Genomic DNA, 25,065 nt, shown 5'->3' on the forward strand with positions numbered 1-25,065 from the left:
TAATAATCAGTATGTTTTACTACTGTTATATCTAAAATGGTGGATGATTAAACATATTTCAAATACCCAAATAAAAAAGTTGTAAAATTTAATAAGAATACAACGTATGAACAAATAATTTTGAAAATTTTATTTCTTTATTTTTTAAGTTGTTACTTTAGATAAATTATAGAATGGATAAGCTTGTTATTGGCCTTACGATATATCTCAAATTTCACAAGAGTAGTAAGCTATTCGAGTTTTTATATCTCAAATTTTATTCTCAAAAAACATCATCTTCTTAAAGTTAAAACTTCTCAAAACTCAAGAGTAATTAACGTTGTCCAAATCCAATAGAAATGAAAAATGAGACAAAATATAAAAATAAAGACTCATTGATAAAAACTCATTAATTTAAAATTTTGGATAGAAAGTAATATTAATCTTGGACTGATAAAGTATTTTCTTTTCCCTCAGCTCACAATTACTTGATCCATCGTAAAATTGTATCATCAATTTTTTCTTTAATAAAAATGTTCATTATAACATTAAAGTTATTTAATACAACACGCTTACATTTTTTAAAATTTCAGATGCAAATGGAAAATATTAATTCAAAATCAAACTAACATTTATAATCTAAATTAATATTTAAAGTAAAACTTCTAACTTGGATTTATTCTGTTGCATGTGTCATTAATGGTATCTTAATAGAGGTTAGGTGGGCTAATCAAACTATGACATTTTGGTTATTACAATATTAAGTAAAAAAAAAATTGTATGAGACTATCAATTTTAATTTTTGGTTTAGTTTTAAGTACTCCATCTAATAATTGATATTAGAGATAAGGTTATGAATTCAATTTCCAAAAACTATTGACAAAAAAAATGTGTAAATTATTTAGACGTTAAATGATTTATTTTTCTAGTTCATAGAAGCTTATGTTACCTAAAGTTATTTAGTACTTTAATTCCAGTGTAGTATTTATTTTGTTATTAGAAGATACCTTATTTAACTTTTTATTGTTCTAAAGTTTAATAGTATTTATTATATGAAAACATATAGTGCAAGTGTCATTCAATATGTATAGGTTATTTGGGACTAAATCATTTAAGTTTTTATAATGTCTTTCTTTTTTATGATGACAAACATTATTTAATTTTGGTGAGTTTATGACAAACATTATATGATGTGTCCTATATGTTAAGATAAAGTAAACACTTTTATCATTAATAAAATAGTATATCGCCTCAAATAACTTTTCCTGTTCACGAATGGAAATTTAGTTTTACGTAAGCTTTACACTATCAACCAATAAAAAATGACAGATGTCTTTCAAAATAATTATCATTAAAACACTTTATCATAAATGAATGATATATAAAATTGTTTACACTATTAATATATTCATTATTTGCTTTTGTTACAGTTATAGTCTGTTACTTTAAGAAAAACAGTCACTACCTGCTCCTACATTCTACACAGAACGTTGAGAATGGTTGAGTTAACAAACTTAGACCACCAAAACAAAAGCACTACAAAAAGAATGGAAGCTTCTTCATTATAGCTGAAATGATGAAACAAGGTTTGCATATATGAGAATTACATCTAAAAAATATGAAGAAAAGAACAAAAGATTATAAAGAAATATGTTGAGATTCCAAAACTTGAATGAAGTGTTTATTCTTTCAGCTACAACAACTAAATTGTGCCTATTGCCATGTGAATGAAATGGCTAACAAATCAAACCTAGTAAAAAGAAAGTTAAGAAAAGTGATTTTTTTTCTTCCTATGTCTCAAGCGTTTTCTATCACTGGTAAATGGATCAACCCAGTTTTTGTCTGCAGCTATAGCTTTATTCCACCGGCGTTTGAACACTTCAAATTCCCACGTTGACTGCCTTCTTATCTGATCACTCATGTTAGTGTAAACAAGGTCATTTGCAAGCAACTTTGTGATCAATACAAGACTTGGTTTCAAAAGCAGTTAAAAAGTAAAAAGATCATTTGTAAAATGCTTTGTGATCAACAAATGCTGTTCAAAAGCCTCACCTCAATTCGCTCATCAAAGACCGAGGCACCGTGTCTCTGATTATGAAACAAAACCAACAAGAAAATGAAGTTAGGATTTGATTTGTTAGTAAATGAAATATGATTACAGGGAATAACTGTGAATGTCATTAGAATCTGTACCGGAGTTGGCCTTCCACGACTCAAAACCTGAAAATGAACGACAACTGGTAAAAAGGACACCTTTTGTAAAAAAGAAAAGGAATGACAAAATACATGTGGCTGACAGTGCTGTTCCTGTGAATTTTTCTTGTAAAAAAGGAAAGGGGTGTTCATTGAACAAAGTTTCACTATCAACTCAGTGTGCTCAAGCTATTGGCACAGGTTCTAGTGTGGCGTGTGATCAGACCAATAAATTTCAACAGACAAAATGAATATAGTTAAAAATGTTATAATATAACGATGCTTGTTCCTGAGGGCTGTCCCTATGTACAATTCCATGGATTTGGCGAAGAACCGAAAGAGAAGGCGAATTTAGGTATTTGCAACCGTTGATTATACACACACACACACAGATTACAACGATAAATTTTGTGTATTAAAGCCCATTTTAGGGAGCAAAGATCGCACACAAAATTAATTCACCAATGTGGAGAGAAAGGAACACAATACTTTAGCTGTTTCATCCCCACTGCCACCCAGACTTGGTATTCCCTTGTGAACAACATATTCCTCATCAACAACTCCCACATTTTGTGTGCGATCTCCCTGAAAAATGACATTGATTTCAACAGTTAATGATACCTATCATGAAGACAAAGTTAAAATAGAGACAAGTGGAAATTAGTTACTATAATGACAGCCAACCCCGTTGATATGCAAGTTGAATAGAAAACTAGTCCAGAAAATGTGTAATTCTCACCTGAGCACAATATCCTATTTTCATATCCAATCCCCATCCATGGACAAGGTCATTCTGAGAAAATGAAAATGACAATGACGTTACCAAACTATGAACTATTTTAATCTATTATAAGCAATCAAATAAAAAAATTAAATACTAAAAATTTCAGAATGACAAAGTCAAACTCAATACGGATGTTAACCAAAAAATAAGTGAAGAAATCTAAGTTTATTGGAATAAGTTTTACTTTCAATTGTAAGAGAAGAGAGTAGAAAGTTAATCCACCGAAAATTACCTGTATAAGATGCCAAGTACAATCCCAGGCAGACCGAGAGAAAACAGGAGCCATACCTTCCACAAACCTGCCAAGTTTCAATAAAATTTCTATCATTCATAACATGATTATAGATGCAAAAACTAAAACTATCATAAAACTCCAAAAAAAAGAGGAAATGTTATTTTCATTTTGTTAAGTTCCTTTTTCAATGCATTGACTGGTCAAATTTAAACATCTATGATATCTTGATGGCCACAAAGAAGGAGGATAACACCACAGGAATAAGAATCAGAATGAACATCTTAAGAAAAAATTAGGATATTTAGGTTCAGATAAAGTAGCAGTTACCCAGTGCATGGAGGCCCTGTACTTGCCTCTGAACACCTAGTATTGCCTCTGAGTTCATAGACTCTTCTGCATGCATGAAAACTCAAGCTAAGTGTGAAATTGATTCGCAAGTGCATGTATCAATAGCCTCAAACAAAAAGTCACCTATGAACTTTTTTTGTTCTAGCTCTAACTGTAATTTTATGATGTATCTGTCCAGAATCTGGGTCAAGTGCTGGTTGAGATATCTCCAATCCTTCTTCCTTCACAATTTCAATGTATCTGGAAAAAAAAAAGGAAAAGGAACATGTTAATTCATTCTTTCTTTGATGAGAGCATAAAAAGCTTGTCATGAGGTGATTGCTAGTCTTTGAAATAACAAGACAATAAAAGATTACTAAGAGATCTAATGTGACTTTATTAATCTAATAAGGATACTTTAGAGCTTATTTTGCGTTCAAGTTCAATAAAACAACAGAAAGGCAGAGAATCATTATAGAGTTTGAAAAGAATTTCAATATTGCCTTGCGTTTTATCTAAAATTAAAAAATTATCAATACTGCAATAATGTATAGGTGTATAAATTGAAAATGCGGCATTCAACAAATATGAAATCATTGAAACACATGCATGTATAAATGAATTGGTACTGCATCACCAGCCATGGGCATAAATAATCAAGTGAACTACTGATATTATGAGCAGATGAAGCAGGTTGTGAGCTGATTTGGTGAAGCAAAAGTTGACATAAAATAAAATAAATTTAATTTCAAAAATCTGTGCTACAATAGAAAGAGAGAGAATTCATTTTTTTCTGAAAAGCCATGATCTAGATTTTCATAGTAATTTTAAACAGATGGGAAATACCTCTTTAACAAATTGATTATACAGGCTCGCCTCTTAAAGTGTTCACTATAAAGAACTTTATCTTGAAAATTATTTTCTACAACTTGCAGTTTTAAGTGGGTTTTATTTTTTAAAAGATTTTCATTTTATATAGCAGCCGAGGCATCCAAGATGCCATTTTAATGAAACATGGTCCTATTATATTCAATTATCATGTCATATAATTGAATAAAATAGGATCACTTTCATTGTAATTGTATCATGGGTCCCTCCTCTGCTAGATAAAATGAAAAGCTTCATATTAGAAGCAAAAAAGCAGACAAATGTAAAAGTATAGCACAAGAGTGGAACAAAACCACCAGTAATACCTTGATGGAGAAAAATGCTCCACCCCTAAGTCCTCGTCCCAAAGAAAGATGTAATCATAAATAGAAACTATATCTGGATGTAGAAATCTTTTAGCAAACCACCTGTGGAACACTCAAGAATTAATATCTAGACAGGTAAAAAACAAACCATTGAAATATAGACATTCAGCATATATTTAAAACAAAAGCATATGTTAGGCAACAAAAGTAAGAGGACCGTTATCTCCATGCACAGAAATGCCACAGACTGAAAAGAGATACATAACCAAGCAATAGTAACAGAGCCAAGGTCAAGCGCATCACCCAACTCATCTACAACTAGAAGATTAACATGGATACAGTGAGGTACTAAGTTGTTCTGTAATGTTTATTGATTCGAATGGTTGTTCCCAGGAATAAAAACGGATGTAAATCATGACCTTGATTCTAATACATTGACAGAAACAAAAATATCTTCCCTACTTCTAATGATGTTTAGAAACCTTCTTGGCTCATTATTTTCAATAAATCCTTGATAAAAGCATGACATGTTCCCAGAAATGTTTGAAGAAAAACCTCTCTAATTAACACACATTAAACAATATAAGGTTTCCAGACAGAAAGAAAAAACATATATGGTTGGTCTAGTAATATACCACTTTGTTTGGTTTTGAGCAATTATGTGTATGGCCTTGCTACTCCAACTAAGATCCCACCATCCATCCATATTGGCATCATAATGGAATAAAATAATTGTAAAATTTTCTGGAAGAAACTGAAATCAATGAAATTAGATCAGGAGTACTGACAAACAATTTCTATAGCCTAATGAATCAACAAAATACCTTTTGCACCATGGCATCTACATTATGTTTTTGTTTCATACCAACTGGAATTGCAAGCAAGTGGCGATTGGAGTAAACACTAACCTGCAATCAAATAACCACCACCAAGAAATCAGTAAATCAGCTAGCTCAGGTGAAGCAGCTTTGATAATTGATGGCATGCTAATTGCAGTTTCCCAAATCCAGCCCTCATCTGTCAGTTTAAATAAAATCACAATATAAAAGATATAAAACTTCAAAGATGCTTACCTTTGACCTCAAACTACTTGGCGACCATAAAGGCCTCAACTCAAAATCTGAAGTATCTTGTATTATACCTCGGGGTAAGCCCTTCAGATTTCCTGAAGTACCAGGATATGCCTGCAAAGTGGCATCAAAAGCACCAATGTGAAAACGAATATGCATCCAAGTTAGATTATCAGAAAAATGAAAGTATTGCGAAGTAGGGACGTGCATCCAAAATTTTGAAAGTTGCCATCATTCACCATCTAAATGCACCAAGGCTTAAATTTAGAAAAAAATCATGATTAGCGCCATAATATACCTCTTGTTCTCCCAGGAAACTCCACCTTTTGTCTATCTGATAATAATATAAATGAAACACAAAGAAGGAAATTTCAAATTAGAACAGGAAGTACCAGAATATAATGTCATGTATTGGTGCATTATACTAAGGGTAAGGCTGGGCAATGTAGCTGCCACCTGCTACGAAGGGTAAAGCTCGGGCCATGTAAATGTACACCATACTAGGAACTGGAAAAAACGTTCAAGGAAGGCTATAGAGTTTTATGAAGATTTACTTTTTCAATATCACTTAATGACAACAAAGAGTTGATTGTTTAATGCTTGAGAACCACTTCACAAGTTTCCTAACTAAAATGCACATTTACATTGTTATACTACTCTGGATAAAACAGCGCTTCAACAGTAAATGATCCCCAACCTGATGCAGAATATAAGTTTAATCAACATTTTTGGCCTAAAGTCATGTCATGCGATCTCATACCTCTTCTTCGTAATATTGATACTTTAAAGTCCTATACACAACAAACAACATTACTGTACAAACAACTACCATAAAAGGAAGTTGCTTCATCTTCAAAATTGATTTCCCCTGGTTCAAGAAAATTCAAAATTAGAATAGCGGAGTTACAAACACATAACTCCTCAATAAAAATCTGTTTACGAGATATTCTCCTTCGAAATATCATAAGCAATGACTTCAAAGAAAACAAGACAAACCATTAGGCAAGACACTCCTTTTTCCCGTCGTCCACCTCCATGATTCGATTGACCTCATAGAAGAAATGGATCTCTTATTCAATCTTCATTGCAAACTGTTTGCTCTGATAGAAAGTATCAGAAATTATTAAATCTTATAAAACACAAAGGGTCAAAAGGAAAAGTACTGCTTTAGAATTGTCAGCTAAATCACAAGCCAACTCAAACCCCAGGTTCCAAAACACGGAGAAATTTGCACATAACTGAATGGCATATAAGCAATTGTGAATTATATTTACTTATGTGAGAGAGATTGGGACTAACAAGGGGATTGGTGAGATGTTCATGCACATGTTACAGTGTGACAAGAAAGAGGTAATGCATGTGAATTTCAGAAACATGCTTAGAGCATATGCAATGATCACAAGCTGTTTATATAAAAACCTCCACTTAGAATGGCACTAAAATTCATATAAAAGTTATCTAAAAACTGACACCACATACTCCAACACATAAGCACCCCCCAGGAACACGAAACAGAGCTGCATGCATTGGATTTAACCGACACAAGGATCTTATGAAAAACAGAAAGAAAAGGGAGAGGAAAATACACAGCTGGCCAAAACATTGGTCAACACATGAAAACCAAAACTCTGCCCTTTACAGAAAAAGTCCAATTGCTTAATAAATTAAAACAAAAAAACACTTTACAGAAAAGGAAAAACGGGTCACTCTTCAAAATTGTCATACATAAAAAACATTGAAAACAACTCCCTGAGATTTTTAATTAGATCCAACCCTTAGAGACTTTCATTCATCATCGCCACATAGAGAAGAGTAAAGTTATACTTCCACCCCAAAATTAAATAAAGAGCAAAAACCTTCATTTGATTGGCATCACAAATCGAAACAACATTTTCATGAGATAGGACAGATTCCAAACTTTCCAACACTTGGAGATTCTCCCCAGAATTAAGCAATAGGACCCAGAAGAGGAAACCGGGAAAAGAGACATGAAAGGCAATGGGATGGATAAAAAAACAGGGGGGAAAAAAGGGTATGCATGAAAATGGAAAAGGATAAAGCTTTTGAAGATCACTGGACATACCCAGATGCAGAAGAATCTCAGTGAAGAGGGAAACAAAGTTCAGAGCCAGAAATATGGAAGAATGAAAGGCGAGGACAATGGAACAAGAGTTACGAGTGAAGTGAGAGAGGGAGAGAGGTAAAAGGAATATATTATTATATGCATGCGTTGTTACGGAGAACTGTGGGTATTTGTGGTATTATGGAAGCTTGCAAAGCTTGGCTCATGGTTAATGAATGAGAAACTGTGATCTACAATGCAACATTTATAACGTGATTTATTATTTTTTTTTTAAGAATTATGCTGTATTATTTTTAAGATTTTATATTTCAATGTAAGAATTTTATTAATATTTATGAGTTACACAATGATACTTTTAGGTAAAAAATAATTACTTTATTATTATAAATAAGGTTTTATATTGTATAAAATATTAACACATTTTACTGGAAAATATTTATAAAATTTACAATTCTAAATATAACTCGTGTATTGAAAAACAAATTAAGATAAATTCATTAATGTGATGAGTGGATAATAATGACAAACGTTAATTAATATAAACATTAATTAGTATAATTATGATATCAACAAGATTACTCCTTTCAATTAATTGAAATTAGTTACTCTTAATTTTTAAATTTTACCTTATTTATATTCTAAGTTTTAAATTAGTTATGATAATTTATTTTCATTTTATTAATACATAAGTTATTATTTCCTTTTTGGTCATCAATATATTACATATATTAAAATAATAATCATAATATATAATAATAATAATAATAATAATAAACAAAAATAAGAACAAAGGAAAATTATTTCTATTGATATACATGTTTCTTTTCTTCGAAATTACACTCATCTGTGACTTTTTTTCATATAAAAATTTAATTTCTGTATTACTATTTTTATTTTTTCATATAAATGAATCATTTTTTACTAAAAGAAGAGTTGGACAGAAAATAATATGCGACCCCAGGGCTCTATAGAAGCTAGACAACAAAATATTTCCAAAAAATAATTAATTATTAAAATAAAAGTTAACATTAAATCATAATTTACTTAAATAATACATAATATACATTTTCTTATGTGTATCTCATATCTTCATACTTATATTTAGTTATATTTTAAAATTATACTATTTTCAATATTTATCTTATTAATCTAAACCTATGTATAAAAAATTATTCTTTTTAGTGTCCTATTTTTTTTAAAACTACTATTTAAATAAAAATATTTTAAAATTAAAATAATTATTTTATCAATTTTATCATTTCTTAAAATTAACTGTTTTTTTAATATGATCAATTTTTAAATATATTTATCTTCTAAATTACATATAAAATAAATAAAAATTATTTATATTTAATTTCATAATAAGAATAATAATTTTATTATTTTTTATTATCATAAAAAAATTAAAACACATGTATAATTCATGTGCTTTCACTGTATATAATAAAGAAAATAAGGAAAAGTAGATACATAATTTTTTTTCTTTTTTATCTTTTATCTTAATTTTTAATATATTAATAATGACACAAGAAAGAATTGCACGACACGTTTAACAATAAGACCGTTATTGTTTGTATATGAAAGAGCATTAATGTTTCGGCAATAACTCATTAATGATAATTATTAGGCTAAAATACATTTTGTTTTTGAATTTTTGTTGAAATTATTCATTTTAGTTTCTTTATTTAATTACGTTATAATTTTTGTTAAAGTTATATATATATATATATATATATATATATGAATTTCTCCTTTTTTTAGTCAATATTTATTTTTCAAAATTATTTTTTAAATAGGTAATTTTCAATAAAATGATTATTTTATTAATTTTATCATTTTCTTTAAATTTTATCGATTTTTCAATTTGCTACCGTCTTAAATTTAACCATTTTTTAAATTATAAAACTACTTATAAAATAAATAAAATCATACATTAAAATTATAAAAATTATTTATATTTAATTTAATAATAGTAATAAGAATAATAATTATATTATTTTTTTATTATGGTAAAAAAGTAAAAGCACATGCTTTCACTAAGGATAGTGATACTTTGACAACATTTTGATACGAGCCACGTGTCAAAATATGATTGGTCCACATGGAAATGAGAAAATGAAAAATGACGTAAAAAGAGAATTGGAGGCAGAGTTTCAAGTTGTTGGTTTCATTTTTCAAATTTCAGAATTTGAATCTGAAGCAAGGTTAGAAAGAGAACCCAAGCTTAGAGAGAGAACTTGAACCCTAGAGAGAATGTTGCTTCCTCCTACCCACCACCCAAGCTATGAGAGAAGGACTTCCCTCCCACCCACTCATTGTCGCCGGAGTGCTGCCATTTACGTCTACCCACCCACCAACTCATTTTCGTGCGTCTTCCCTAGAGCGTCACGGTCTGTTGTCCGTCGGAGTGTCGCCGTTGACGTATACTCACCCACTGATATTCCTCCCTCCCAGCCACCGAGAAGCGTTGGTGTTGGTCGGACTGTCGCCGTTGCAACGTTGTAGGCGACAAACTTTAGGCGTTTTTGAACCAACGTACTTGGATACCGCCATTGGAAGTGTTTTTTGAAGGTTTCCTCCACTATTTTTGGTAATGCATTTTTTGTGTTGAGTTGGTTTAGTTTGTTTAAATTTGTTTGGGCATTTATGAGTTGTTGTGTTATTTGGGTGTTTTTCGTGGTATGTTTTAGTGTTGCATGAAGTTGTGTAGAACATATAGTGGTTGATGTGGTTTTTGGGAGGAAAGTATGAATTTATTTGGTTTGTGGTTGTTGTTGGGTTCTTTATACTATGGTTTTGTATTATGATTGGTTTTTTTCGTTGTTGTTGGGTTAAATTTACATTTTTTTTTTATTATGTTTGGTTTGATAGTGATGGATTGCACAAAAGAAGAAGGTCATAACAATGTAAGTACATTTCATGTTTTCAAATTTGATTAGTTTGTTTGAAAAAAGTTGTGTAATGATAGTTTGTTTGCACTGGACTCTTTTGTGCACAAAAGAAAAAGAACGTAAAAAGATTGACAATGTCATTGTAAGTGTTGTAATTGATGTGTACTTTGTAATTATAAATTTGTTTAGTAGTTTGGATAGTGAAGGGGACTATGTTGTTTTGCAAGCACAAAATCTTGCATTATTTTTTGGACATTTGTTTAGTGGTTCCGAAGACAACAAACTGTTGTTGGAGGTACAACAGTTGCAGACTCCAATCCAACCAAACTTGTATGTGATGTTTATTTTTGTAAATATAATTTTATATTGTTTCATTGATATGTTAAATATCGTTATTTTTGTTGTTTGGACTTTGTTTGTTGTAGATTTGATTGTGGAGTAATTGTTTTGAAACTTATGGAGTTGTGGGATGAAATTGAGAAATACAAAGGCAACACAATGTTAGTTACACAACTATAAGTTGTAAAAATTTTCATGTTGTGGAGCTTTGATAGAAATGGTGCATTTTATTCATATGTTGTGCATTTTTGTCTTTGTAGGAGGAACTGCAAGAGGTTAGGGAGAAATATGTTTGTGATTGGATTTTGGATGTGGACAATGTGCGAAGGGATGAAGTGTTGCAAGATTTAGGCATTGTGTAGATGTTGGTGAAAAGGATTTTTGCAATGTTATTGATGAATTGTTTAGAACTTTTTCAATATGTATTGATGATGACTGAATGTACATATTTGTTGTTAAAAATGTTCAAAGAAAAGTACTGGTTACATTGATTGTTAATGAAATTTGAAGATTAGAATGATCAATGTTTTAAATGTTTCCACTGTAGTCCCCACTAAATTTGGAAGTGATTATTTAGGAAACCTTGTATGTACAGGGTTCTATGCAGAAAAAATGATGAAAATAAATTGGGTTAAGTGGCAACGAATGCGTGAACATGACTTTTAAGTTGAAAAAAGGATGAGAAATAAATTAGGTGCTCCAAAATGAGTGTCATGTTCGTAGTTGACCTTCCTGTGCAAAACCTTAGCCTGAAGTACCCACTTATTTTGTCTTTGCTACCACTCCTGTTTTTGCACCATGAGTTTGACTAAATATGGTTCCTGGGTCACAAAATTCTTCATAAATGACATAATATGTGGTTCTACGTGACTTTTAAGTTGAAAAAAGGATGAGAAATAAATTAGGCACTCCAAAATGAGTGTCATGTTCGTAGTTGACCTTCCTGTGCAAAACCTTGGCCTGAAGTACCCACTTATTTTGCCTTTGCTACCACTCCTATTTCTGCACCATGAGTATGACTTATGCACACCAGGGTAGACTAACTTCTACATCAAGGTCTTAAACTTCTAATATTGACTAATATGTACAAAAACCTATGATTTCAACAAGGATGTTGTATCACGACCAATTTAATGCCTTTGTAATCATTTACGGTCTTCAAAAATGAAGTACCAAATTCACAATTTATTCATTTCAACAACCATGCGCTAACATCAATAGAACATGGTTCAAATACACTATCTAGTCTGTGTTCAAATAAGTATGTATCATGTCCATACAAACATCATTTAAACTTCCTTGGTCTATCATCAACGCTAACATACACCTTAAGTCACATTTCGACCTTCATAATAATTTTCCAATATTTTCAAAATCAACCAATTTTTTCAACAGGATAACAAACATCATCATATTAACTAACATTTACATTTCCTATTCTACAATAATTTATTGAACTACTCATTTTTTTCTTCTAGCATCTGCAGTAAAGGGAGTTCTTTTTGCCCGACTCTTAATCTGTCTTTGTGGTTCAGCCTTCATACGATCGTACATTGTGCTTTGTTTGATTTCATCACCTCCTTCAAACACCGGGGTTTGGTGCTGATGTTGAACCAGCGTACTTTGACAAGGATCTTCACTTCCCCAAAATGGTTCCTCCACATAATCTTCACCCTTATCTTCATTTATGGCTTCAAACAACTTTCTTAAATCATGAATACTACTTTGCATGTCCAATATAACATGTGTTTGTTATTCTACAACAAGAATTAATTTCTCTTTATCTCCTCTATTTTGCTTCTTAAACGGAACACCATATTTATGAATACCCTCTTTGACCATACCATAACAAAGCTCTTCTTTGGACACACCAACATCAACAACAACCTGCAATGTCATTATCAATTTTCAATACATAAAACACCAAAAATAAAATACATTGCACTACCACATTCATCAAATGACTAACTACTTATCGATCCCTTAGCCAACGCACTTCTGATGAACTTCTCCCCAATATTGATGTCAATCTAGTTCAACAACCTTTGAAATTTTGTTACCCGGGTGTTGTACATTGAGTTTGATGTCACAAAATGGTGACAAAACCAAACCTATAAATTTTAATTCAAACAACACTCACATTCAAAATTATCTAAAACAATAACAAATCATTGTCTTTCAAAAATAATTACATAACAAACCTCTACCTGCAATAGGTAAGCACATCCTTCAAGATGAAAATGACTTTTTTTTGTTTCATTCTTCATTGTTGTTGAAGCAGTTGACACACTTTCAACAAAGTACTCAAAAACTAAATTGCCCCAATTGTACTTACCCACACACTCCAACTCCAAAAGAAGGTCAAAAATATTTGGGAAAACTACTCCACTTCAATTGGGAAGTAAGAACTCCGATATCCCTACCAATATATACAAGCTACAGAAATGTTTTATGCAAATCAAATTAAACCATACATACCTTCTTCCTCGTATGACAAGCTTTGCTCGGTTCATGAAGTTCCTCCATAACCCTACACCAAAACCAAACAAGGATAAACAATATATCAATAACACCCATAAAATAATAAAACCAATATATGGTGGAAAAAAGTAGAAAAGAAATAACACACATCGAACAACACCTAAAGAGTTCCCAAACGAAAGGTGAAACCACTGCGGAATGGCGAAAACGCTCCTTTTTTCGGTGGCCGATGTAGTCACACCTTCGAACGCCAAACGATGTTCACCCAGTGAACGACACCGGTGAACGACACCAGTGAACGGATAATACTTTCCTCAATGGCGACACTCCGGCAAAATCCCTCGCTTTTTCGGTAGTCGTTGCAATCAAAGCTTCGAACGTTGACCAATATTCACCCGGTGAACGACGACGATGAATGGACAATACTTTCGTCAACAACGACACTACGACGACGCTTTTGGGAAGAAGCACGAAAATGGGTACGTGGGAGGGAAGTCCTTTTCTCTAGGGTTCGGGTTCTCTCTGCCACTTTGACTAAGATTGCATGGGTGGGTGGGTAGACGTAAACGGTGGAACTTCGGGAGCAATAGGTGGGTGGGAGGGAAGTCCTTCTCTCGTAGCTTCGATGGTGGGTGGGAGAAAGCGACTCTCTCTAGGGTTCGACTTCTCTCTCTAACATTGCAAATTTGAAATTTGAAAAATGAAACCCACAACTTGAAATCATGCCTCCAATTATCTTTCCACATCATTTTTCATTTTGAAATTTCATTTCCATGTGGACCAAGTCACATTTTGACACGTAGTCCGTGTCAAAATGTTGTCAATGTTGTCAAAGTATCCTTATCCATATTTAATATAGGATAAAGATATTTTGACAACATTTTAACACCATCTACTTGTCATTTTGTGATTGGTCTATGTTGGTATTTATGATTATTATTATTGATTGTGGAGTAATTTTGGACCAATCACATAATGAGATGTAGACGATGTTAAAATGTTATCAAAAAATATTGTCAAAGTATCATTATCCTTTAATATATCAATAAAGATAAGAAAGAATTACAAGGCACATTTAACAATAAAACTGTTACTTTTGTATGTTAAAGAGCATTAATGTTCGTTATAACTCATTAACTATAATTATTAGGCTAAAATAATTTTTTTTTCTTGGAGTTTTTAAAAATTATTTTTGATTTTTTTATTTAATTGATTCTATATTTTGTTAAAATGAATAATTAGGTCTTTTTCTTTTATATTTGTATAAACGACTTTTCTGTGTATGTTATGTATTAGTTTATACTATTTTTTTAATGGTTTAATAGCCTATTTTGTCTCCAGTTTTGTTGAATAATGTCAATTCAGTCCTTCGTTTTAAAAGTGTTTGAAATTAATCCTCACTTATTAAATTTTGGGTCAACATCGTCCCTTCCGTTAAATATCACAAACGGCGTTAACATTTTATTTCTCTCTCTTCTACTTTTCTGTGGGATGCAGCCTTTTGTCAGTGTTTGTACCATTAATTATGTGAGCCCCTCACCTAAAAGTGAGCAATCAAAGATTATTTAAATCGCAATGGGACCCACCTAACAAAATTCTCTTAAAAAAGACCATGTGAATTTTTTATTACTGATTGTACCACTAAATATTTAATAAAACCTTTAAAGAAAAAAGTAAGACTCTACACACTTTTATTAAACCCCATTATTCCTTACTTACATCATGGGTCTCATACTCAATCAAAGTTTCAAAGCTAATTTTCACTCCTCCCTCACCCGTATATGTTGCATTCAGGAAGTTCTTCACCATGAATAATCTTTATTTTTTTTCTTCCAAAATCTCGCAGCCACTTGCGTTTTTGCCTTCCAAGCCTAACTTAGAGGATGGGTTGTCTCCTGCATGCAAACTCAAAACTAGTGGATGTTCAATGAAACCCAACACCCCTATATGACCATTCTCCCCTGCACTCTCTTTTAAATTCACGTTCCACCCTACCCTCTTTATTCTCTGTTCTTTCTTTTTATTTAAACCACACCTATTTCACTTTCTCCTTTCTTATAAAACTAGTCATTCCCAACCTTATTTATTTTACAAAACCCCACTCACTCCACTGCACACATGAAGCTCTTGCAATGATCCCCTCCGTTTTTCTTCTCGTATAAAATCATGGTGCCCAAAGCAGAAACATTGGTTTCCAATTTCACGTGTAGGTTTTTCTCCCATATCTAACCATTTTACTACACAAACCTATGCTCTCCAAATTCACAAATCCGTTCCAGCAACCCTTCAACCATTAATTAAGTATAAATTTGAGTAAACAATGTATTTTTTCCTTTTAAAAAGCACACAAATGTTTAAAGCTAGTTAACCACAATTTCAGACTATAGTGATAAAGTTCTTCGTCAAACTTACAGAGAAACACTTAGCATATACATACACATACACCATGCATGTTTAAGGCATTGTTTTGTTCGTGTGGTGACATACTTGCACCAAACTCACATACATCACTTGGTAAGAATTACGTTATCATGAGATAAAAAAAATAACAAATTCAATCACATGACTTAAAACTATATCTAAGAAATAAAGTACTACATTTTTTAAATAAATAATAATTATTCACTATATATTAACAATATTAGACAAACATTAGTGGAGTGGAGGGTGGGGTGAGATGTGGTTGGGTTTTAAATTTGAATTGGGTGAAAAATTGTTACTGCATGGGAGTGTTCTTTTGTTACGTAATTAGTAGATAGGGGGAGAAAGAATTTAAGAAGAATAAAAGAAAAATAAAGGGAAGAAAATAAAAGAAGAACAAAATGATTGGTAAATAAGAAAAGAAGAATGAAGGTTGCATGAAGGAAGGTTCATAAAGGGTTGTTACGAAAAAGTGGTTCTTATTTGGGTGAAACTAAAAGTGTGGGTCCCACTTTGTATATAAGAAGAAGAAAAAAAATGTTTAGTTAGGTAGTACCTTTAGTAGGAAGAGTGATCGGTGATGTGACATTAAAAAGCTGACAATTAATTTGATGCACTTAAAGTGAAAAGTATGCTATTATATAAAGGAGCGGAGGAGAGAGAAAAAAAAGTTAACATCGTTTCTTCGTATTTGACGGAAGGGACGACGTTGACGGAAGAAACGAAGTTGACGGAAGGAACGATGTTGACACAAAATTTACCAAGTAACGACCAATTTTAAACACTTTTAAAACGAGAGACTGAATTGACATTATTTAGTAAAGCTAGAAACAAAATAAGCTATTAAACCTTTTTTAATTGATGTTTTTTTTACCTGTCAAAGTATATGTTAAGCCACATGATAGTGTCAACATCACTTGACAGTATTAAGTAACAATTCTCAATATCAATACCAAATATTATTATTTTATATTCAATTTAATTCTTTTTTAAGATGTAAAATAATGATGTTCAAAATATAATTAAATTCACTTTATTTACCAATATAAATAAATAAATTATAAATTTCTATTATTATTATATATGTTATTTATTTACAAAATTGATTTAAATAGACAAATAAAGTTAGAAGATGTCAAAATATTAATAAGTTAGTTTAAATTTCATGTCAAAATTAACTTTTTTTTGTTAGTCAATAATCAACTTGATTGACATATTAAACTCAAAACATTGTAGTCAAACTTAAAAATAGTACAACTTTAAAATTGGTAATTTTTAAATTTTAAATTAAAAATAAAGTTAATTTTAATGTATATATTCTAAAAAAATATTTTAACATAAATATATAAATATATAAGTTGTAATTAAACTTAATTATTAATTTAGTCTCATTGAAGAATAAAACATTACTTAATTTAAAAAAAAGTTAAAGATCAATTGAATAAAACAATTAAATATAAGGACTTAATTGAATTGATACGTGTTAATATTAACATCCCATGACATAATAAGGACATTTTACGTAAAAAAAAGTTAAAAAAAACCATTAAAAAATTTTAAAAATAAAAATAAATAAAAATAAAAATATCATAAATTAGGAAGTGACATAACAACGTTAATATTTTTAAACAAACTTAACTGGAATTGATCGCTTAAAAAAATAAAATTTAATTGAAAAAAAAGAGAGACCAAATTAAATAATTTCAATAAAAGCTATAAAAACAATATTTTAACCTAATTATTAATATAAAATAAAATAGAAAACTAAAATGAACCGTGATCGTGATTTATTACATATGAATATAATAACTAGAAATGACAAAGTGAAGTGGGTCAAGTCGTAGGCCAATAATAAAAAATGCGAGAATACTGAGATTTTGAACCCAAAAGTCTTTTTTTATTTCCTTTCCTTCCATTCCAAACGTGCAGACAACAACTCCTTTCTCTTCTTTATTATATATAAATGATTTTTAATTTTAATAATTATCAATACAAATTTATTTTATTTAAAAGACAAATATTCATAAGTATTATATAATTGATAATTTATTTAATTCATATACAAAAATTAAAAATAATTACATAATAAAATAATTTTAACGTTGTTGTATTAATTTTTTGTTTTTAATGATTTATCTTTTATTCTAATGTTGTTAAAAATTAAAATATAATTAAATATATAATTGAAAAAAAAAATATTCACTCTATTTATCATTCACATATGTTCAAAACAAATAAGAAAATTTAATTTAAAAGAGTGGCAAAAAGTAGTACGAAGAAAGAAATTTTTTCTAGAAAAAAGTATAATCTTTTTATCACACAAGAATTTGGAAAAAGGCTACAAATTTTAAAGAGATTATTTTTTTTACAAAAAATAAACACTATACCTTTCAAATGTTTCAAGTCTCTATCTTTTAAACTTTCACTTGGAGGAGACGATTTGAGGGAGAATAAGTGAATGAATTTGAAGGAATTTGAGAGAGAATTAGATGTTGTTTATTTGGATGAATTTGAAGGTAAATGGAAGTGGATTTGGAAGTAAAGTTTATGAAAATTAATGTAAGATTTGATTGATGTGACAGATAAAAAATTTAATTTAATTGATAAAAATTAAATATTACCAAAATGCCCTATTTTTTAAAGTAATATAAATGATAATTGTTAATGTTAAATTTAATTGTAAAAATGTTTATAAGGAGAAAAAAAATGGAAATTTAGTAAATTGAATATAAAAAATACTTTAAAGTTTATAAATATAATTTTAAAGAAAATTAATAAAATAATTTTTGATAAAAATAATTTTAAATAATAGAATAAAAAAATTAATAAAATAATTAAAAGAATATTTTTTTTAGAAAATTATTATTTTTAATTTAAATATTATTTTTGTTTAAATATTATTTTTTAAGAATATAGTTTAATCGTGGTATAATTATTATTATTATTATTATTATTATTATTATTATTATTTATTACTAATTAAAACATATTAGTTACGTTTTTGGATTACAGGATTACGTTTTCACATGAAATAGAATACTTTTAATTTGAAATTTATTATAGTATGGTTACATTTAGTATCAAAGTTGGAATTATGAAATTATAGGAGGGTAGAAAGGATATTTAGTGTGAAATACCTTCAAATATGAGCACATAAGCTATGATAAAAAAAGTATGTATCCCATAAATCAGCTCTTTAAGTTGCTTTTAAATCCTTGGAATGAACATGATTTAATTCTCTAATCCGTTTGTTTAAATTTCTCGTGAACTTGAAGTGAACACATCATAAAAGATGTTTTTAAGTGTTAGAGTCACATTATTTATTGACAAATACGTTAGAAACTCTAAAATATTTGTTTTGTATTTAGAAAATAATTATAAACATAAAAGGATGAGTCATGTTAAGAACGAGACAATAAAAGAATTGAGAAATAAATGGCACAATAATTTAAAGTGGTTCAAGATACAAATGGCTATGAATTGTACGCTTACATCCATACTACACTAGAAAATATATTTATTTTGGTGTCAAGTTTTACAGAGAGTTGCTTATATAGCTAAATAGAAAATAATATCTCAAAGTACTTATGATTGTAGAGTCTGACGAGTCTATTCCATATATTAGTCTTCCATAAATAATGTTTATATGTATTTTTTTGTTTGAACCCTTTGGATTTAATTGTGCTTGAGATTTTGGATAAAGTAATATGGATTAATGTTAGATAGTTGATTTTTATGATTTGAGGTTTATGGTTGATTTATATAATGAAACTTTTATTGAATGAGTTATTCGACAGAAGTATGTGGAAGAATGATGAAAGTTATTAGAAAGTGAGTTTATGCCTAACTCATCCCCACAAAACCGGCTTGTAGGGTGAGGTTTGCACCTCACTTATATATTATCATTTGGCCTTATCTCTAGTCGATGTGGGACTTCCAACACACCCCCTTCACGCCGAGGTATAGACATCTCGTGCGTGATAGTAGAAATTGGGTGGTCCGATAGCGGCCCGATTGCGGGTGGAAGAGAAGAATAGAATGCCCACTTAGAACTCGCTAGGATAGGCTCTAACCATGGCTCTGATACCATATTAGAAAGTGAGTTTATGCCTAACTCATCCCCACAAAACCGGCTTGTAAGGTGAGGTTTGCACCTCACTTATATATTATCATTTGGCCTTATCTCTAGTCGATGTGGGACTTCCAACACACCCCCTTCACGCCGAGGTATAGACATCTCGTGCGTGATAGTAGAAATTGGGTGGTCCGATAGCGACCCGATTGCGGGTGGAAGAGAAGAATAGAATGCCCACTTAGAACTCGCTAGGATAGGCTCTAACCATGGCTCTGATACCATATTAGAAAGTGAGTTTATGCCTAACTCATCCCCACAAAACCGGCTTGTAGGGTGAGGTTTGCACCTCACTTATATATTATCATTTGGCCTTATCTCTAGTCGATGTGGGACTTCCAACACACCCCCTTCACGCCGAGGTATAGACATCTCGTGCGTGATAGTAGAAATTGGGTCATATTAGAAAGTGAGTTTATGCCTAACTCATCCCCACAAAACCGGCTTGTAGGGTGAGGTTTGCACCTCACTTATATATTATCATTTGGCCTTATCTCTAGTCGATGTGGGACTTCCAACACACCCCCTTCACGCCGAGGTATAGACATCTCGTGCGTGATAGTAGAAATTGGGTGGTCCGATAGCGGCCCGATTGCGGGTGGAAGAGAAGAATAGAATGCCCACTTAGAACTCGCTAGGATAGGCTCTAACCATGGCTCTGATACCATATTAGAAAGTGAGTTTATGCCTAACTCATCCCCACAAAACCGGCTTGTAAGGTGAGGTTTGCACCTCACTTATATATTATCATTTGGCCTTATCTCTAGTCGACGTGGGACTTCCAACAAAAGTTGAGGGTTGATTACATCTTAAATAGAAGTATAAAATTCTTTTTGTGTCTATACACTTTTAAAATACCCTAAGCTTTTCTTGTGTATCAGCTTAACTTACCCTTAGATTCTTTTCTTCTGTGTTTGTTTTGTTTTCGTCTTATGCAATTATAATAGTATGATAATACGTTACAAAAAATACATATATAATTGTAATAGTACAGGATTTAAGAAAAGTCACTGAAAACTTAAAAGGTTAGTTAAACCAAGTGATAATTTATATATAAATTTTGAAAATTGTATAAATTATGGTTATAAAACAATTCTTGTTATCAAGTAACTAAGCTTAGTATTAATTAATTGAAAATTCTTGTTGAGTGATTTTGAATTCCTTGCAATGGACTGCAATTACACATTAACATAAATATATAATTATTAATTAACTTTGTTATCAAGTAACTAAGCTTAGTATATCGTTATTAATTTTGGTATGTTCCAGACTACATTAAAATATTTGATTTTAACAAAATAAATTCACATTTTTTAAATTTATTTTTTAAAATTTATCATACTCAAACAAGCCTGACGTTTAATTACAATATAAATGTCAATAATATATCACATTTTTATTTAAAAAATAATAATAAAACAATAATTTTCATTTACTTATGGAATTAGTATAAAATAATATTAAAAATATTTTATAGTTTAAAAATATTTTGGATTCTCTTTTGTCATCGACCTTGAGTTGAAGTTAAGAGAATAGAAAACTGTTATTAAAACATTCCTATATATTTTTCTGTTTTATTTTCGTTATTATTATAATTTAAAAACAAACAATTAATACATCTTCTTTTACAAGCATATTTACGGATACCAGTATTCTAAATCGTTAATAATAAAATAACTTAGATTAGTGTGAGTGTTTCTTTAGGTATGTTTATTGCAGAAGATATAATTTTTTCTTTTTTTAAGTTTTATCAAGTCATTATTTTTAAGATTTTATATCTACTTTTCATCAATGTAAATTTTTTATAAGATGTAGTTTAATAACATGTTATTTACATAAATATTTATTATCATGAAATATTTAGTTTAAATAAAAATTGTTTTTTAATTTTAAAAAATAATATTTTTATTTTATGATGTAGAGTCTTATTTAAGGTCCAAGATTTTAAACTTTTGTGATATAAACATACTTAGACGATCCACATCTTAAATGTTTTAGCATAACTTTTACTATAAAGACAACCTTGGAGCAATATTAAAAAAATTATAATTATCATATTAAAATATATAAATGACAAGACAATCAACTAGAAAATTCAGTAGTTATATGAAAATTTTCATTTATCGTCATAATTAAAGTGATTAAATTAAATTAACTTATGGAAATAGTTTGAGTAAAATTTAAGAAGAGAGAAGAACAGTTTTTGTTTGAAGCTCAGTTAGCTTTTGTCAAGAGTTGATATTTATTATTATGTTGACTTTAAATTGCTTCCTCCAACCGATGCACCTTAAATGCTTATTAAATTTAATCACGACATGGCTACATTTATTCCAAGATAGCAACATTGAATGTGTTACTTTTTATCTTTCCAATGCCTTATCTTTTTAATGATTTTTATTTTTATTTAATTGTTCTTTTTAAAATTTAAGATATAATATTAATAAATTTTTCTTTATACTTTTATCTTTCAATTAATTTTTAATATATATATATATATATATATATATATATATATATATATATATATATATATATATATATATATATATATATATATATATATATATATATATATATATATATATTTTGTGTGTGTTTTGGTTGAAATTGTCCGAGAGTCGATCGTCCTTTCTTGTTCTGTTATCTTTCGATTGTCCAATTCTTTCCGAGAACGCAATCACTCTGATGGGTTGTTGACCTGCAGAAGACACTTTGACGTTCAAGTCAGATATCTTTTCCAAAGAGATGTTTATTTATTAAGATAGATCAAGGGGATTTTATCTGAACATCAATAGTATATTTATAGGGCTTGTGACAGTTAAACACATTGATTAATCATTAACGCAATATATTTTTAAGCAATCAAACCCATTAATATATGCTAATATTCTTGTTAACTGTCCATAAACGACCATTAATTTCGTGTGCTTAAGAGAGGTCGCTCACATTATATTTAGGGAGTCTATTTCGATGCGCTTTAAGTCTTCATTCCTCTCTGTACCGAGCGACAGACTCTAGGAGTTCTTTTTGGAACTTTTTCCTAGGTTGATCAGTAAACGCCTGAAGTTCTTTTGCAACTTTTTCATGTGCAAGATATTTTCATTCACAAAAATATTCGTTTAAAAAATATTAAATATTTTATTTTTATAATGAGAAGTCATCAGAACATGACAAGGTTGGACTTTGGTGGTCCAACTACTGATGGGAGTTCTTTTTAGAACTTTTTCCTATGTTGATAGTAGTTCTTTTTAGAACTTTTTCCTGTGTTGATAGGAGTTCTTTTTAGAATTTTTTCCCATGTTGAGGGCGACTGATGGGAGTTTTTTTTAGAACTTTTTCCTATGTTAATAGGAGTTCTTTTTAGAACTTTTTCCCATGTTAAGCGACGACTGATGGTTGTTCTTTTTAAAACTTTTTCCTATGTTGATAGGAGTTCTTTTTAGAACTTTTTCCCATGTTGAGTGGCGACTGATGGGAGTTCTTTTTAGAACTTTTTCCTATGTTGATAGGAGTTCTGTTTAGAACTTTTTCCTATGTTGAAAGGAGTTCTTTTTAGAACTTTCTCCAATGTTAAGCGGCGACTATGAAAGTTCTTTTCAGAACTTTTTCCTATGTTGATAGGAGTTCTTTTTATAACTTTTTCCCATGTTGAGCGTCGACTAACGAGAGTTCTTTTTAGAACTTTTTTCCATGTTGAGTAGCGACTGATGAGAGTTCTTTTTAGAACTTTTTTCTATGTTGATAAGAGTTCTTTTTAGAACTTTTTCCTATGTTGATAGAAGTTCTTTTTAGAACTTTTTCCAATGTTGAACGGCGACTGATGAGAGTTCGTTTTAGAACTTTTTCCTATGTTGATAGGAGTTCTTTTTATAACTTTTTTCCATGTTGAGCGGCGACTAATGGGAGTTCTTTTAAAAACTTTTTCCTATGTTGATAGGAGTTTTTTTTAGAACTTTTTCCCATGTTGAGTGGTGACTGGTGAGAGTTCTTTCTGGAACTTTTTCCTATGTTAATAGAAGTTCCTTTTAGAACTTTTTCTCATGTTGAGTGGCGACTGATGAGAGTTCTTTTTAGAACTTTTTCCTATGTAGATAGGAGTTCTTTTTAGAACTTTTTCCAATGTTGAGTGGCGATTGATGAGAGTTCTTTTTAGAACTTTTTCCTATGTTGATAGGAGTTCTTTTTATAACTTTTTCCCATGTTGAGCGACGACTAATGAGAGTTCCTTTTAAAACTTTTTTCTATGTTGATAGGAGTTCTTTTTAGAACTTTTTCCCATGTTGAGTGGCGATTGATGAAAGTTCTTTTTCGAACTTTTTCCTATGCTGATACGAGTTATTTTTAGATCTTTTTCTCATGTTGAGTAGTAGACGCTAGGATCATGTTATCTACACCGAAGAAAAATAACAATTCGAATTTGAACTTGTCAAGAAAAGTATTGCATATCAAACCAACACATTTATGAGGTTAGACAATTAATATCAAAATAACTTATGCTATAAGGCCAAACGGCCAAGCAAATAAGACAGGTTGGGCGACGACTTATAAGAGTTCTTTTTTAGAACTTTTTCCTATGTTGACTAGAGGCTCTAGAAGTTCTCTTTGGAACTTTTTCTCTAGGTCGAGCGACGACTGATATGAGTTCCTATTTAGAACTTTTTCCTATGTTGAGCAGTAAACGCTAGGAGTTCTCTTTGAAACTTTTTCCTATGCAAGATATTTTCATTCACAAAAATATGCGTTAAACAAAATATTCATCATTTTATTTTTATAATGAGAAGCTATTAGAACCTGACAAGGTTGAACTTTGTGGTTCAATTGACCAAGCGGTAAGGGATTGAACCTTCCTGTGTAGGATATTTTTACTCACAAAAATATGCGTTAAATAAAATATTCAACATTTTGTTTTTATAATGAGATGGCATTAAAACCTGATA

General features: G+C 30.2%; 1 protein-coding gene across 4 annotated transcripts; it reads right to left on the reverse strand.

Annotated features, from left to right (window-relative positions):
- Positions 1-1,516: 1,516 nt before the first annotated feature.
- On the reverse strand, positions 1,517-8,060 carry LOC108323765 (uncharacterized). 4 transcript variants are annotated; one of them, XM_017556505.2, is made up of 16 exons: positions 7,865-8,060; positions 6,778-6,881; positions 6,611-6,649; positions 6,080-6,115; positions 5,785-5,895; positions 5,536-5,619; positions 5,347-5,465; positions 4,712-4,813; positions 3,663-3,779; positions 3,519-3,584; positions 3,189-3,255; positions 2,912-2,965; positions 2,662-2,757; positions 2,173-2,199; positions 2,032-2,067; positions 1,517-1,888 (listed from the first exon to the last, which is right to left on the reverse strand). In XM_017556505.2, exons 2-16 carry the CDS (start codon positions 6,778-6,780, stop codon positions 1,745-1,747), a joined length of 1,101 nt encoding a protein of 366 aa, XP_017411994.1. In that variant the 5' UTR covers positions 6,781-6,881; positions 7,865-8,060; the 3' UTR covers positions 1,517-1,744. The 4 variants fall into 4 exon arrangements, 3 of the variants coding, with proteins under 3 accessions (XP_017411994.1, XP_017411984.1, XP_017412001.1); XM_017556495.2 differs by having other exon boundaries at positions 6,542-6,649; XR_008246493.1 differs by having other exon boundaries at positions 1,831-1,888; positions 2,620-2,757; positions 6,542-6,649.
- Between the last annotated feature and the right edge of the window lie 17,005 nt (positions 8,061-25,065).

The sequence above is a fragment of the Vigna angularis genome, chromosome 1 (genome assembly GCF_016808095.1).
Source record: "Vigna angularis cultivar LongXiaoDou No.4 chromosome 1, ASM1680809v1, whole genome shotgun sequence".
NCBI lineage: Eukaryota > Viridiplantae > Streptophyta > Magnoliopsida > Fabales > Fabaceae > Vigna > Vigna angularis.